The sequence below is a fragment of the Drosophila takahashii genome, chromosome 2R (genome assembly GCF_030179915.1).
Source record: "Drosophila takahashii strain IR98-3 E-12201 chromosome 2R, DtakHiC1v2, whole genome shotgun sequence".
Lineage (NCBI taxonomy): Eukaryota > Metazoa > Arthropoda > Insecta > Diptera > Drosophilidae > Drosophila > Drosophila takahashii.
This window is the reverse complement of record NC_091679.1, coordinates 36,025,386-36,042,150: the sequence shown is the minus strand read 5'-3', so window position 1 is coordinate 36,042,150 and position 16,765 is coordinate 36,025,386. Positions and strand designations below refer to the sequence as shown.

General features: G+C 39.1%; 6 protein-coding genes across 6 annotated transcripts; 5 read left to right on the top strand and 1 right to left on the bottom strand.

The window, feature by feature from the left end:
* Positions 1-225: 225 nt before the first annotated feature.
* Positions 226-3,072, top strand: TAF1C-like (TATA box-binding protein-associated factor RNA polymerase I subunit C-like). Its single transcript, XM_044393155.2, has 2 exons — positions 226-365; positions 424-3,072. The coding sequence occupies exon 2, from the start codon at positions 428-430 to the stop codon at positions 2,930-2,932; it is 2,505 nt and encodes an 834-aa protein (XP_044249090.1). The 5' UTR covers positions 226-365; positions 424-427; the 3' UTR covers positions 2,933-3,072.
* A 100-nt stretch (positions 3,073-3,172) lies between these two features.
* LOC123002688 (uncharacterized) lies at positions 3,173-3,374 on the bottom strand. Its single transcript, XM_044393048.2, has one exon. It carries the CDS (start codon positions 3,371-3,373, stop codon positions 3,173-3,175), a length of 201 nt encoding a protein of 66 aa, XP_044248983.1. The 5' UTR covers position 3,374.
* Positions 3,375-5,097: 1,723 nt separating this feature from the next.
* Positions 5,098-6,082, top strand: LOC123002687 (serine protease grass-like). Its single transcript, XM_070214079.1, has 4 exons — positions 5,098-5,287; positions 5,352-5,394; positions 5,448-5,590; positions 5,652-6,082. The coding sequence occupies exons 1-4, from the start codon at positions 5,101-5,103 to the stop codon at positions 6,074-6,076; spliced, it is 798 nt and encodes a 265-aa protein (XP_070070180.1). The 5' UTR covers positions 5,098-5,100; the 3' UTR covers positions 6,077-6,082.
* A 942-nt stretch (positions 6,083-7,024) lies between these two features.
* LOC138912221 (serine protease 48-like) lies at positions 7,025-9,415 on the top strand (the record flags this gene model as incomplete). The annotated part of the gene is made up of 5 exons (XM_070212113.1): positions 7,025-7,075; positions 8,386-8,596; positions 8,664-8,706; positions 8,760-8,914; positions 8,970-9,415. Coding segments are annotated over 5 exons (906 nt in total), but the record flags the coding sequence as incomplete, so codon positions are not given.
* Positions 9,416-10,083: 668 nt separating this feature from the next.
* On the top strand, positions 10,084-11,351 carry LOC108064710 (serine protease grass-like). The gene is made up of 4 exons (XM_044393258.2): positions 10,084-10,303; positions 10,363-10,405; positions 10,460-10,605; positions 10,661-11,351. Exons 1-4 carry the CDS (start codon positions 10,084-10,086, stop codon positions 11,062-11,064), a joined length of 813 nt encoding a protein of 270 aa, XP_044249193.2. The 3' UTR covers positions 11,065-11,351.
* Positions 11,352-14,115: 2,764 nt separating this feature from the next.
* On the top strand, positions 14,116-15,337 carry LOC108064693 (spaetzle-processing enzyme-like). Its single transcript, XM_017152319.3, has 4 exons — positions 14,116-14,476; positions 14,536-14,578; positions 14,634-14,779; positions 14,836-15,337. The coding sequence occupies exons 1-4, from the start codon at positions 14,257-14,259 to the stop codon at positions 15,237-15,239; spliced, it is 813 nt and encodes a 270-aa protein (XP_017007808.2). The 5' UTR covers positions 14,116-14,256; the 3' UTR covers positions 15,240-15,337.
* The last annotated feature ends 1,428 nt before the right edge of the window (positions 15,338-16,765 follow it).

Sequence of the window (16,765 nt, the reverse complement as noted above, 5' to 3'; positions counted from 1 at the left end):
AAAATTTAAAATTAAGTTAATCCTGTGTAAATTCTTCAACTTGATATCAGCAAATCGAATTGAAAAATGTCTGTTAATTCATTAGGGGCTCTCCGCTGTGGCAGGGCGTTGTATTTGCTATGCCAGAAGGGTGTCTCCACTAACTACACTTTACAAGTACTTTCATTTAGATCTCATGGTATATTTTCGTTTTCCCAATACCATCACTCTAAACAGCTGTTTTTTAAGCGCTCAAGAAGAAGCAGAAACGGCATGTGTTTTGAATTTATCCGTTTTATTTTCCATTTAAATATATTAATGACTGGATTACTGAATGAATAGTCCTTATAGCGTGGATTCAACGGGAATTATCAGCCAGCAAGCAGGTTTAATATTTTACAACCCCATACAAAACGACATTACCCATTGATAAACCCTTTTCAGAATCATGCCGCGACGATATCAGAACGCCCTCAACTTGGCGAATGCCCAGCGAAAGAGCAAGGCCAATGAATCCGATGACGAGATCGATTTCGGCGAGGATCAACAGGATGAAGTCTATCTGCGAAGGACCCTGGAGAACGCACCGCATTTCTCTTATCCTGGTGCAAACACCGGCATGCTGGGCCAAATGCTCCACGACCAGGACGAGGACATGGCGCAGGATTTTCCCAGCTGCCTGGTGACGGTGCCACTGCCTCTGTTCGTGGCCCCAGATGGGCAGACTCCCCGCGTGGATAGCTGCGTGGTGAGACCCCATGCCTACGAGGAATGGACGCGGCAATTGCAATTCCACAAGACTCAATACCAAAGGCGAACCAAGAGCATGAAGCAGCGGGAGCAAAAGCATTCCCAAAAGGTCTACGATGTCAGCCTGTTCGAGATGGCCGAGCACATTGCCCGCCAGGATAACCCCTCGTTCCGGCACAGCTACGATTACTACTACACTGGGGGAAACCTCAGCACGATTCCTTTTCAAGGAGGCGGCCATATGGCCCTGCATGTCAGCGGTAATGGCCTCAGGGATCTGCACTTTTCCCAGATTAAAGGCGAAGCGGAGCTGTGGGAACCAGTGCATTCGGCTAAAATTGAAGCAGCCTCCAGCGAAATCTTTCAACTGCTCCCGCTTGAAAGGTTAGATCCGATTCCCAACCATAAATTCCTGGCACGCTGCCTCAACGAGGTCTTCCTGTACGAACTGAAGCGAGGCGGGAAGCTGGAATCCGAAGACTACGAACTGATTTGCCACAGCACGTTCAGCAGTCGGGAAGCTCCATTTATAAGCGCCTCTCAATCACTGGGCAATGCCAATCACTTGGCTTTGGCCTGCCAGGATCGCTCCTTGCGCTTCGTGGACATTCTGACGCAACAGGATATAGCCAAGCATAACATTTGCCTGCTCAAGGGACTGAAGCAGAACACCTGCAACTGGGCACAGCTAATGCCAGCGGATGGGAGCACCTTTCACTATCTTTCGCAGCCCGTTCTGCTCACCGTGGATGTGCGATGCGATCAGCCACTAAATCCCTGCTTCGCCAGCAATGTTCACTCAAAGGCATGCGAAGGTTTCTCCTGCATGGCCAAAAGTATGAATCCCAACCTTCTGTACGTGGCCAGTAATCACAAACTGCACTGCTTGGACACGAGGTGTTTGGGTAAGAAGCTGACCGATCGTTCGGTGGTCACCTGGACACATCAGATGACCTATCCGCCCAGTTTTGTGGACACCTGCGCCTACCAGGACAGTGAATATGTTGCAATAGCTGGAGTTTTACCCAGCGATCTGCGTGTTTGTGAGCTGAAGGGATGTAAGGCGAGGAGTGTGGATGAAATGTTCTCACCAGCAATTCCCTTTTCTCCGCCCACCTTGGAGGAAGCTTTAGTAGACGCTCGTTTGAGGGGTTTTGTGAATGTCTACGCTGATCTTACGGAAAGGGTAAAGACCTGCCTCACAGGACTGCGTTTCAATCGATTGGAAGCGGCAAGTGATAACGCTTTTGCCCAGCTTTTAAGTGCCAACAGCTTGGGAGATGTTTACTGCCAAAGGCTAACGCTTAGAGACGAAGAGGAGCACGTCCAGGAGATAAGAACCGGTCTCCATACCACGGAAGCCATCCGTTACTGTGCCAGTATCATCCAGGAGCGCGTCCAACGTCAGAGCCTTCGCTGCACCGAAGTCCAGGCCATACCGGAAATTAGAGACATTTTTCAAGAAGCCGCCAAAAGATCGAAACCCGAGGAAAAACCTTTGATAGTAGAAGAAATCGAAATTGACTATGGAATAGAAGATTCAGATGTTCCAGAGGAGGAAAAAGAAAGCTCAGAAAAGCCAGCCGATAAACCAATAAAAACCGAAGGTAAAACTAAGAAGAAATCCAAGAAGAAAACCAAGGAGAAACCAAAACAGTCAACCAAAAAGAAAACTCCCGGCAAAACAAATATCAAAAAAGACAAGGGCATAAACCGTGGATCGTGGCAAAAGTCCGCTTACCAGATGTCTCACTACACGGATTGGTTGACTCGCAGTTTGATAGATGTGTGGGATATGGAGGAGTACGATTTCACTCGAGACGTTAGCAGGGAAATGTTCCAGGAGCGCTTGCAGGATAAGCAAATGGAGCCGGAGAAACGAATGGCCAATTGGTTGGACCAACTGCCCAGCCAGCCAGAGGTGTCCAGGGAAGACGAGGCGACGGAGGGAAATCCCGACCTGGTGCCGGGAACGAATCTTCGCAAGCTATATGGCGCCACCACGGCTGACTACTCAGAGGTTCCAATCCTCGAGAGCAATGAGCACATTAAGGAGCAATTAATCACACCCAAAAAAGAACCGCCTGTCAACTTTAGGCACGAGCATTCTCTTCTGCTGCCCGGACAGAATACTATTATCGAGGGTGATCCTAATCCCAGGCCAGCTAAGAGACCCAAGACCAAGCACGTCATGGGTTTCTAGTTAGTCAGCTTAAGTTTGATTTCTATTTTTGATACTAAAGTTTAATTAAGTTTCTTTATAGCTTGACAAATATACAGCTTTAAAAAGTGTAATTATTTTAGATTTCTTTCATTATTAATATTGTTATCTTTTCTTTATAAATATGTATTTAATAAAATTATAATTTTCTAAAATATAATGACTATTGGTTTTTAGCCACAAAAACTTCAGATTTTCCCATGCCTTAAATTGTGCTGCATCTTAATAATAAGTGATGATATATACTCGCCATTGTCGATTGGTGACACCGATTGAGGATATATCTCCACCCAGATCGGGTTCGTAGGCTGGATTCTCGATTCCCACGGTTGGCTCGACCACAAAACGATCTTTTCTCCGTTTAAGGGCGTATCCTAACGATTTGTTCGCCATATTCGACTTATCTGGATTTTCCTGCAGCATTTTATTTTGCGTTTTTTTTTTTTTGACCACACACGACCGATTTGAGAGTGCCACTGGTTTCGACTGATTTTCAATTAATTTGGGCAGTTTGCATTTAATTGATTCGATCTAGCTATCGCTCGTCGGCGCTCAGTGGGGCGTAAAGCGATCCAAGGGTGACACTTTCATGGGAGTGCCCATCGATAGAAAATATACATAGTACAGATTGAGCTGAGCTCGGTCGGATATCTATGCAAAGCTACAACAAGTTGGGGGAGCTTATCTTAAATTAAATACAGTACGATGTTGAACAGAACTGCGGAGAGCACAGAGCAGCATTTACTGTAATTACAAAGTAATATTCTATCTGAGATGATTTTCAGATGGCCCTTAGGGAATTTCACATATGCATGGAAATTTGTATGGTCGTATTCTTTCTTGCTTATAAGATGCAAGTTAAAGCATTAAATAATAATTTTTTGATAAAATGCGTTGTAGGATCTGCGCGTTGTCTTCGCAGATTATTACTCATACGTACTGTTGCCTTCGACTTAAAGTTTTTTAAACTCCCTTACTTTAATAATTATTAAAACGAAATGGAAAACCGATTTTTTAAACTTCATTATAATTTTCATATGCGTCGAACGAGTAATTTTATAATTCTTGAAATATTTTAAGTATATATTTTTTTTCAAATTCGATCCAAATGCAGATTATAATGATATTCGAGCCTAGTAACCGAAGTTTATTTGCAAAATATATTTCTTCGATTTCCAACGAAGTGACCATATCCAACTTTACGGTCTCAAGGGGTTAACTCACCACAATTCTTACTATTTCGTTATCAGGACTTCCCATTTTCATCGACGGCCTGCCTTATCGCAGCAGCAATAAAAAAAATGGTACTGACGAATGCTTTCTCACGCTCGTTACTGACCTACGACAAATGTGTTTAAACAGAAAAGAACTGGAAGAGATCGCGACACAAATATCATCTCTACCAGCGTCGTTCTATGGACCCAATCTACAAAAGGAGAACATTAGTTGAAAATACTATACATAATAATTTTAGTTTATAATAATAAAATTTTATTTTATTTATGTATGTAAAGCAAATCATCACTAAAAAAGCTATAAAAACAATTCATGTTTTTTCATATTTATAAAAATAAGATCATAATTTCAGAAAGACAGTGTTGGGTCTAGTTAGATTAGTTTAGTTCTTTGAATATGGACTCGTAGTAGCAAATACATGTGCTTTTTGTATTTGTTGATAAGTGGAAGTGCTACGGTTTATAATGACGTATGTGAAGTTGTTTCTTTAAAATGAATTTCTGTCAGTATCCACACTTTCTTTAAAACCAATAAATCATTTTATTGATAAGAAATACATTGTAATGAAACAAATTTCTCGTGTACTCCACACATCCAAACGTAATCTAATGATATTCTAAGGAAAAAATCGATCTTGTCGTAAATTAATACACAGATTGATAGATTTTAGTGGAAAAATGGGAGGCTTTTGGACCAGTCCCCCTCTGTATCCGTCTATAAAGTTATCGTATTCTGAGGAAAACTGTTAAGCATCGATGTATAGCTTTGTGTTAATAACCATAAGAAAGCATGAAATTATAAGTTATTTCCTGCCTATGGATCTTTCATAAGGTTTTCGCAATAAACGCCCATAGCCCTTTACTATATAAAAGGAATAGCGAGCATGTTGGTTCTCATTCAGTCCCCGCAAAATCATGAAGAAAGTATTAGTTGTAATTGCGATCCTGGCCTGCCAGCTTCTAAGTACTAAAAGGGGACTAGCCTCCCTGCTCGAACCCAAATGCGTAAAATCAAGGACATCGCCAATATCCTCAGATCCTTGGATGGTTAGAGTTTTGATAATGGGTGAATCAAAATGTGGCGGCTCTCTCATCACTTCTCGTATGTAGTTGATCAATATATTTAATTTTATTTTTATTTAATCCAATTTTGTTTGATTTTGTAGGTTTTGTTTTGACAGCGTTGCATTGCCTTTCCAATGATAGCATGTAAGTGCATTTTTAAAATGTTTCCGATGTGGTACTCCAATTTCTATTTACAGGTCGGTGCGCTTGGGTGAATCTACGAGGAACCCCGTCGGAAATTTTGAATTCCCTGTCGATGGAAAATGGGTTCCTAAAAAACGCGATATAAACCTGGATGACATAGGACTCCTTCGAATGAAAATAGATGTGCTGCTCTCAGGTAAATTCATGGGATAACCAGCTCCTAAACTAAACTCCTAAACTAAAGGTCGTTTCTTTAGATTATATCAGACCGATATGCCTACTCTACAATGAGGAAACGCCATTCAAATTTCAATTTAAGGTCACTGGCTGGGGTATGCTTGAAAATGGTGAAATGGGTCGCATTCTTCAGAACGCCACTGTGAATCGTATGTATTGTACCTGGATATGGTTTGCCGGGCGAGATACGAGTAGGATTTGTGCCGGCAGTCAAACCAGTGATTCATGTGCTGGCTACTCTGGGGGGCCTTTGAGCGCAGAGATCGATTACCACGGAGAATTTCGGCCCATGCTATACGGAATTGTCAGCTCTGGATCGAAAAGTTGTAGAGGTCGAGGTGTTTACACATATGTGTCGTACTATATGAACTGGATTACAGATCTTAAGAATCGCCACTCGAATGGAACTTCAAGTGAGCCAGTCTTTATCACTGTAAAAGAATAAACTAAAATAAAGGCCTATGATAAATCTTAAACATCGACTCTGTCAACCAAAAAAAGTTGAAAAATCCGAGCTTTAAAAATCCACCACAAATCCAATTTTCCATGCATTTGGGCCATATCCGGCTTGTTTAATTCGGTAGGATGAAAGCTTTAAGTTTGTACCAATTATAATTTTTCAACGGATTTATTTCGAGTTTATACGATATTTACAGCCGACTTACTTTGTCGAGCTGCTGGGCTGCCATCACTTATCCAATCATAAAAATCTGTATGGCAAAGTTAAGCTCTGATCTATTGACTTTAAAATGAAATGAAAACTGGCGCAATTGGGATATAGGAAGAAATTCGAAAAAAGTCCGAAACTTAACCCTACAGGAAAAATGCGAACTAGTCTGAAAAACAACTAGTTATACAACTATTATAAAGCAACCGGAATTTGTCTGAATGCATTTGGACTACACAGGGTCTAGAAAACTTGTGCTAGTCGAAAAAATGATTGATACAAAACTAGTAAAAAAGAAACTTGTCTCGGACTAGTACCTTTCTGACAAAAAAAACCTTAAAAATATTTAACTGGTAGAACAATTACATATTAAGGTCTAGTTAAAAGGCAACTGGAATTTAACTAGTTGCAAATGAAACACATATGATATGTAAATGTCTTGGGAAATTTAGCACTAAACAAATCAAACAATCGACGTCCTCGGTTCAATCCCCAGTCTCTGTACATTTTTTTTTGTTTTTTGTTTGCTAGGTGATGCTTTAGTTTTTTATACCCGTTACTCGTAGAGTAAAAGGGTATACTAGATTCGTGCAAAAGTATGTAACAGCTAGAAGGAAGCGTTTCCGACCCCATAAAGTATATATATTCTTGATCAGGGTCACTAGCCGAGTCGATCTAGCCATGTCCGTCTGTCCGTCTGTCCGTCTGTCCGTCTGTCCGTCTGTCCGTCTGTCCGTCTGTCCGTCTGTCCGTCTGTCCGTCTGTCTGTCTGTCCGTCTGTCCGTCTGTATGAACGCTGAGATCTCAGAAACTACAAAAGCTAGAAGGTTGAGATTTCCCACACATATTCTTTGGCTTCCTACGCAGCGCAAGTTTATTTTAGCCGAGCGCCACGCCCCCTCTAACGCCCACAATCGCCCACTAACGATTTTAAAATGGGTCCTGCGCCCACATCTTTAAAGATTTCCGAGAAGTATAAATGCAATTTTGTTGTGTATATTTATACCTATCGAAATGTAGAAGACATTTTTCAAATCGGACCATTCATTAAAAAGTTATACGCAATCAAAAATTATATATCTATCTCCCTCGCACTCCCTTTAGCTGAGTTACGATTATTAGTCGGGACACCAACCCGACACAGCGTTCGCACTCCCTTTAGCTGAGTGACGGGTATTAGATAGTCGGGACAACAACCCGACTATAGCGTTCTCTCTTGTTTCCTTTTAATTTCTCATTCATTTTCCGATCGTTCCTATAGCAGCTATACAATAAAGTCTTCCAATTTTAATAAAATTAAATCAAGCGAAAAATACAAAATATTACTACCTGTAATAGAAATAAGACTTTTGAGAAGGTTTCACCCCGAAACTGAGAGACTAGTTTGTGTACAGACAGACAATGGCTAGATCGATTCCTCTATATTTCTCCGTTTTAGAATATAGGGTCGGAAAACGTCTCAGTCACACTTTCTGACTGAAATGATATTGTATATAATATATTAGTTCCTCCCCTGGGGTCTTCGCTTATAATTGACGTATGTTGCACTGGTCCAAGACATATATTTAAAATGATTCATTTATTTCAAGTACGTACGTATACCTAATTTTGTGAATATGAATGAATATGAATGCTGGATTGGTCACTGTCTTGATGACTACTTTAAATTTAGGAAGGGGTTGCATTGATGAGAAAATGTATAAACAAAAAGAAATTTTAATTTAAATTGTACTCAAAAATTCATTCTAAAGCCAAATAAGGGCTACCGCAAGAGCTCTGAGTAGTCATACTTTCTTTAAAACTAAATAATTCAATGTTCGATAAAAAATAAAAAATTTCATATTTGGCCTCACACCCCCCTCGATCTATAAGTAATCGTTGTTTCATTGTAATTTGATGAAAAATATTGAAAATCGGTATACATTTTTATTGCTTAATATTCATAAGAAGAGATTAGATTTAATTTCCGGCCCTTTGGTTATTTTATTTGAATTTAAAGTATTTCCGAAGAAAGGTCGATAAGCTTTTACTGTATAAAAGAATCGCGCGTAGAAGGCATCTAAAGTAGTCTGCCCAAAACCATGAAGAAAGTATTAGCTTTAATTGCGATCCTGGCCTGCCTATTTCTTGGATCTAGAACAGGATCAGCCTCCCTGCTCGATAGCAACTGTGCAAAGACAAAAAGAATAGGTTTTAGGATCGTTGGAGGTCAAAATGCAGACATATACTCAAATCCGTGGATGGTTAGGGTAATGGTATTGGGCAATTCGACTTGTGGCGGATCCCTCATCACTTCTCGTATGTATTATATGTCTTCAATTGGTTTCATTTTAATTTCGTCCAATACGCTTCTATTCTTTTGCAGGTTTCGTTGTCACGGCGGCGCACTGCATTTCCAATGTCAATATGTAAGTGCATTTTTAAAATGTTTCCGATGAGATACCCCAATTGTTAATTACAGGACGGTGCGATTGGGCGAATACGATACGCGGCATCCGAGAAAAATTTATGAATTCGAAGTCGATCGAAGAATGTTTCCCCAAGAATACCTTGAATCAAACAACGAACAGTATGACATAGGACTCCTTCGAATGGCCATGGAGGTCCTGTTCTCAGGTAATTTCCTTTGATAACCACCAAGTACCTCCTAAACTAAAGGTATTTTTCCTAGATTATATTAGACCGATATGTCTGCTCTACAGTGTGGAAATGCCAATCGTATCACGATTTAAAGTTACCGGCTGGGGTAGACTTGCCAATAGTGAATTTAGTCCTATTCTGCAGACTGCCACTGTATCTGAAATAGATCGTAGGCGTTGTGCCAATAAACATAAGTATATAGTTGATCAAAGCCAGATTTGTGCCGGCAGTAATTCCAGTGACTCATGTGATGGAGACTCTGGAGGTCCTTTGAGCGCAGAGGTCAATTACAACGGAGAAGTTCGGCCCGTTCTATACGGAATTGTCAGCTATGGATCTCCCAATTGTAAAGGTCTAGGTGTTTACACAAATGTGACGCACTACATGAACTGGATTATAGGTGTTATGACTCGCAACTCAAATGATATTGAGTTAAATTTAACTGGGTCAGCCCTCTGCTGCAATAGAACAGGTTAACTTTAATAATTTTGCATTGAACTTTACCATTACCATATTTATTTAAGTTGCTGCAAAAACAATATACATACATTCACAAAATATTTGCTTCCTCCAAGTGAAAATAAAGCTGTTACATGTAGTTTAGGTGCAATGTGGAATAAGTTTATTTAATTAAACTTTTAAATTAACTAATTTAAATATTGTTCATTTTGAAACTTGGTGCTAACAAATTATTTATAATCCCAAAATTTCATTTTTGATACGGATTAAATTCGTAGGAAATCTTTTGATCCCAGGTTATAAAATTCTGATGTTTTTGGATTTTAAATATTGCCACCCAGAAAAAAAAAAAGTTCGAAACGGTAAAAAATCAATACCAAACGGGGTAAAAAAGTGCGTAAGGCCGTTTGTTGACAATTCATGAACGCTCGTTCACAAAAGTTGACCGAAAAAATAGAGTTGGATTCCAAAAAAATGGGGTGGTTTTAAGAACATTGTCATATAATTTATATGACGTTCGTTTTTTATGAACGACAAATAGCGAACGGATTGTTCTTAAATCATGAAAAATGTTTTTAATTTTTTTCGGGGTGTGGTCAATTTGTTCTCTCAAGATTTGGTGATAAGGAGTTCCTATAAAAGAATCGCGTGCTGGGGGCTTTTCATTCAGTCTTTCAAAAGCCATTATGAGAGTAACAGTGGTTATTGCGGTCGTGGTCTGCCTGTTTCTTGTGCCTAAAAATGGATCAGCCTTCTTGCTGGAGAGGGATTGCGGTAAATTAGGTAGTACAGAAGCTATTGGAAAAATAGCTGGAGGTAAAGATACAGACATTCTCTCGAATCCATGGATGGTAATGGTAATGGTAATGGGTAATGAAACTTGTGGCGGCTCCCTCATCACTTCGCGTATGTATTTTAACTTAATAATTGACTAGAATTTAGGTTAATCCAATAATCTCTTGCAGGATTTGTTCTGACGGCAGCGCATTGCTTATCAAATTTTAGCATGTTAGTGCTTCTGTTGAATTTTTCCCTAGAGATTTACCAAGTTTTATTTTGCAGGACCGTGCGATTAGGCGAATACGGCACATCAAAAGCCTATAATATAAATGTCGATAAGAAAATTGCTCATTCTGGATTCAACAATATCGGATACGGTGAGCATGATATTGGACTTCTTCGAATGGCGCAAAAGGTGCAGTTCTCAGGTAATTAAATGGTATAACCTCCAAGGACCTATCCAACTAAAAATATTTTCCTCAGACTATGTCAGGCCAATATGCCTCCTCCTGAATGTGCAAATGGAAAATGTTTTACGTTTTAACGTCACCGGCTGGGGTATGCTTGAAAATGGCCAAATGAGTAACATATTGCAAAAAACCACTCTATCTAAAGTGTATCCTTCGTATTGTATGACGAAATATGAAAAAACGGTTGATCAATACCAGATTTGTACCGGCAGTGAAACTAGTGATACCTGCGTGGGAGACTCTGGAGGTCCCTTGACCGCAGAGATCAATTACAATGGAGAAGTTCGGACCGTTCAGTACGGTATTGTCAGTTATGGATCTCAAATTTGTGCAAAGGGAGGTCTAAGTGTTAACACAAATGTGGCCAACTATATGGACTGGATAATGCGAGCTCTTATTAAAAACAGAGCTGACTAGAGGAAGAAGCTGGATTGGATAATTGTATCCAACATTACGCAACATTAGTAGAATAAAATTAAATAATAGAGGAGTGTAGAGTGAGTGACGAACTCGTCGAATCTCACATATGACGTCATGACAAAAATTCCAAATAAATTTAGTCTCCTCCTCTTATCGTGGATGCCTTGAATACCAGATACCCGTTACTCAGCTAAAGGGAGTGCGAAGGAGATAAAAACTTTGATCCGCCGTAACTTTTTAACGAATGGTCCTATTTAAAAAATTTCTTCTACATTTCGATAGGTATTGATAAACACAATAAAACTGCATTTTTACTTTTTCGAAATATTGAATAAGCGATTGTGGGCGTTAGAGGGGGCGTGGCACCCTTTTGAAACAAACTTGCGCTGCGTAGGAACTCCTAGAATCTGTATGCAAAATGTCAATCTTCTAGCTTTTATAGTTTCCGAGATCTCAGCGTTCATACGGACATGGCTATATCGACTCGGCTAGTGACCCTGATCAACAATATATATACTTTATAGGGTCGGAAATGCTTCCTTCTAGCTGTTACATACTTTTGCACGAATACAATATACCCTTTTACTCTACGAGTAACGGGTATAATTACCAGATAACAATAAATGCTGTAGGTTTGTATTGTTTTAAGCTGTGCCGTCAGTTGGAAAGGATCGTTCACGCCAAACGCTGTGGGATTTGGCTCCATTGGAATTTCTAATCGTACTTTTACACAAATACGCTCAGTAGATAAGCAACGTTCTGCTTTTAGACTTAAAAAAATTTTGAATCGTTCGTCACCTTATCCTTTTTGAAGGTGCAAAAAATAATGGTTCAAGCTAAACACTGTAGGATTAAGCTTCGTTGGAATTTCTATAGTACTTTTACAGAAATATGCTCGTAGATGTAAGCAACTTTTTGCTTCTACACTTTTGAAAAATATTGAGTTTTGAAAAAGTTACATATAAACAAGAGAGAACGCTATAGTCGGGTTCGTGTCCCGACTAATAATCGTAACTCAGCTAAAGGGAGTGCGAGGGAGATAGATATATAATTTTTGATTGCGTATAACTTTTTAATGAATGGTCCGATTTGAAAAATGTCTTCTACATTTCGATAGGTATAAATATACACAACAAAATTGCATTTATACTTCTCGGAAATCTTAAAAGGTGTGGGCGCCAGACACATTTTAAAATCGTTAGTGGGCTATTGTGGGCGTTAGAGGGGGCGTGGCACTCGGCTAAAATAAACTTGCGCTGCGTAGGAAGCCCAAGAATATGCGTGGAGAATCTCACGGAAACTACAAAAGCTAGAAGATTGACATTTTGCATGCAGATTCTAGGAGTTCCTACGCAGCGCAAGTTTGTTTCAAAAGGGTGCCACGCCCCCTCTAACGCCCACAATCGCTTATATACGATTTTAAAAATTTCAATATTTTGGAAAAGTAAAAATGCAGTTTAATTGTGTTTATCAATACCTATCGAAATGTAGAAGAAATTTTTTAAATCGGACCATTCGTTAAAAAGTTACGGCGGATTAAAGTTTTTCTCCATCTCTTTCGCACTCCCTTTAGCTGAGTAACGGGTATCTGATAGTCGGGGCACCCGACTATAGCGTTCTCTCTTGTTATACCCGTTACTCGTAGAGTAAAAGGGTATATTGTATTCGTGCAAAAGTATGTAACAGGGAGAAGGAAGCGTTTCCGACCCCATAAAGTATATATATTCTTGATCAGGATCACTAGCCGAGTCGATCTAGCCATGTCCGTCTGTCCGTCTGTCCGTCTGTCCGTCTGTCCGTCTGTCCGTCTGTCTGTCCGTCTGTCCGTCTGTCCGTCTGTCTGTCTGTATGAACGCTGAGATCTCGGAAACTATAAAAGCTAGAAGATTGACATTTTGCATGCAGATTCTAGGAGTTCCTACGCAGCGCAAGTTTGTTTCAAAAGGGTGCCACGCCCCCTCTAACGCCCACAATCGCTTATATACGATTTTAAAAATTTCAATATTTTGGAAAAGTAAAAATGCAGTTTAATTGTGTTTATCAATACCTATCGAAATGTAGAAGAAATTTTTTAAATCGGACCATTCGTTAAAAAGTTACGGCGGATTAAAGTTTTTCTCCATCTCTTTCGCACTCCCTTTAGCTGAGTAACGGGTATCTGATAGTCGGGGCACCCGACTATAGCGTTCTCTCTTGTTATACCCGTTACTCGTAGAGTAAAAGGGTATATTGTATTCGTGCAAAAGTATGTAACAGGGAGAAGGAAGCGTTTCCGACCCCATAAAGTATATATATTCTTGATCAGGATCACTAGCCGAGTCGATCTAGCCATGTCCGTCTGTCCGTCTGTCCGTCTGTCCGTCTGTCTGTCCGTCTGTCCGTCTGTCCGTCTGTCTGTCTGTATGAACGCTGAGATCTCAGAAACTATAAAAGCTAGAAGGTTGACATTTTGCATGCAGATTCTAGGAGTTCCTACGCAGCGCAAGTTTGTTTCAAAATGGTGCCACGCCCCCTCTAACGCCCACAATCGCTTATATACGATTTTAAAAATTTTAATATTTTGGAAAAGTAAAAATGCAGTTTTATTGTGTTTATCAATACCTATCGAAATGTAGAAGAAATTTTTCAAATCGGACCATTCGTTAAAAAGTTATGCGTGATCAACGTTTTCTATCTCTATCTCCATCTCCCTCGCACTCCCTTTACCTGAGTAACGGGTATCTGATAGTCGGGGCATCCGACTATAACGTTCCCTCTTGTTTTTGGTTTACAGTTGATCAAAGCCAGATTTGTGCCGGCAGTGAGTCCAAGTGAAAATTAAATTGTAACATTTAGTTTAAGTTCCATATGGAAATTATGTATTACAATTTTATCATAAATACTTAATTAAATTTAAAAATTAACTAATTTAAATATTCTTCATGTACATAGTGCTCACAATTTATTTATAAGCCCATAATTTCATTTTTGATAAGAATTAAATTCTTAAGAAATCTTTTGATGTAGATTTGTGTTGCTCAATCTATTAATCGCAGTTCACAAGAAAAAATCATTAAAAAAATAATTATAAAATTCGGTCGTTTTTGGATTTTAAATTCGGTTCAATTTGTTCTACCTAGAATTGGTGATAAGGAGTTCCTATAAAAGAATCGCGTGCTGGGTGCTTTTCATTGTCTTTCAAGAGCCATTATGAGAGTAACAGTGGTTATTGCGGTCGTGGCCTGCCTGTTTCTTGTGCCTAAAAATGGATCAGCCTTCTTGCTGGAGAGGGATTGCGGAAAATTAGGTAGTACCGAAGCTTTTGGGAAAATAGCTGGAGGTGAAGATACAGACATTCTCTCGAATCCATGGATGGTAATGGTAATGGTAATGGGTAATGAAACTTGTGGCGGCTCCCTCATCACTTCGCGTATGTATTTTAACTTAATAATTGACTAGAATTTAGGTTAATCCAATAATCTCTTGCAGGATTTGTTCTGACGGCAGCGCATTGCCTATCAAATTATCACATGTTCGTGCTTCTGTTGAAATTTTTGCCTAGAGATTTACCAAGTTTTATTTTGCAGGACCGTGCGATTGGGCGAATACGACACACCAAGAGCCTATTATATAAATGTCGATAGCATAATTGCTCATTCAAGATTCAACTATACCGGAAACGGTGAGCACGATATTGGACTTCTTCGAATGGCGCAAATGGTGCAGTTCTCAGGTATTTAAATGGTATAAACCTCCAAGGACCTACCAAACTAAAAATATTTTCCTTAGACTATGTTAGGCCGATATGCCTTCTCCTGAACGTGCAAATGGAAAATGTTTTACGATTCAAAGTCACCGGCTGGGGTATGCTTGAAAACGGACAAAAGAGTAAAATATTGCAAAAAACAACTCTATCTAAGGCGTATCCTTTGTATTGTATAACACAATTTGGTACTTCGGTTGATCAATCCCAGATTTGTGCCGGCAGTGAAACTAGTGATACCTGCGTAGGAGATTCTGGAGGTCCTTTGAGCGCAGAGATCATTTACTATGGAGAAATTCGGACCGTTCAGTACGGTATTGTCAGCTATGGATCTGAAAAATGTGCAAAGGGAGGTCGAAGTGTTAACACAAATGTGGCCAACTATATGGACTGGATAATGCAAGTTCTTCTTAAAATTGGAGCAGAATAGAGGAAGAAGCTCTTACTTGGATAGTTGTCTTTAACATTACACAAAATTAGTAGAATGAAATGAAGTAATATAATAAACGACAAACATCAAAGATAATAAAGTACCTACTTAAAGAACATTAATTATAAAATGGTTTTAATTTGATCAAATATTTGTTAACTTCTTTGGAAAATAGTAATTTTACTTTCGAACAAGTATGTTAAGTATAAACAAAACTTTGGTGTACGAAATCAAAATTATACAAATAAAGTACACTACTTAATATACTTGTCAGAATAAAATACATGTAGACATGTATAATACACAAGGAATAGTATACTGTGCGTATTAATCATTTTCAAGTATTATACATTTGTGTAGTACTTTGTGTGTTATTTTCCGAACCCCATAAAAATCTACAAAGTGAGAGTTGCAGACCGCCCATATATCTGAAGTGAATCGCATTGTGCCAATTATTTTGGTTTTAGAGTTAATCAAATCCAGATTTGTGGCAGCAGTAAAACCAGTGAATCATGTAATGGCGACTCTGGAAACCCTTTGAGCGAAGAGATAGTTTACCATGGAGAGAACTTAATTTAACTTTTAAATTAACCAATTTAAATATTCTGTATATACAAACTAATTGCTCACAATTTACAAATTTATAAAACCATAATTTTATTTTTGATAAGAATGAAATTCTAAAGAATTCTATTGATGTAGATTTTTATTGCTTAATCTATGCATCCCAGTTCAAAAAAAAATATTTAAAAAAATAATAAAATTTAGCCGCTTTTGGACTTTAAGTTCTTCCTAGAATTATTGATAAGAAGTTCCTATAAAAGAATCGCGTGCTGGGGGCTTTTCATTCAGTCTTTCAGATTATCATTATGAGAGTACCAGTGGTTATTGGGGTCGTGGTCTGCCTGTTTCTTGTGCCTAAAAATGGATCAGCCTTCTTGCTGGAGAGGGATTGCGGAAAATTAGGTAGTACCGAAGCTTTTGGAAAGATAGGTGGAGGTGAAGATACAGACATTCTCTCGAATCCATGGATGGTATTGGTAATGAAAATGGGTACTTCAATTTGTGGCGGCTCCCTTATTACTTCACGTGTGTATTTTAACTTAATAATTGACTAGAACTTAGGTTAATCCAATAATCTCTTACAGGATTTGTTCTGACGGCAGCGCATTGCCTATCAACTTATCACATGTTAGTGCTTCTGATGAAATTTTCCCTAGGGATTATCCAAGTTTTCTTTGCAGGACCGTGCGATTGGGCGAATACGATACGGAAAATCGCAGCCATTATTGTTTTTCGGGTGTTTGCATACCAATAGCCTATAATATAAATGTCGATAAGAAAATTGCTCATTCAGGATTCAACTACACCGGAAACTTTGAGCATGATATTGGTCTTCTTGGAATGGAGCAATCGGTGCAGTTTTCAGGTAATAAAATGTTATAGCTTTTTGGCCCCTCCTTAACCAAAAACGATTTCCCTAGACTATGTCAGGCCGATATGTCTCCTTCTGAACACGCAAATGC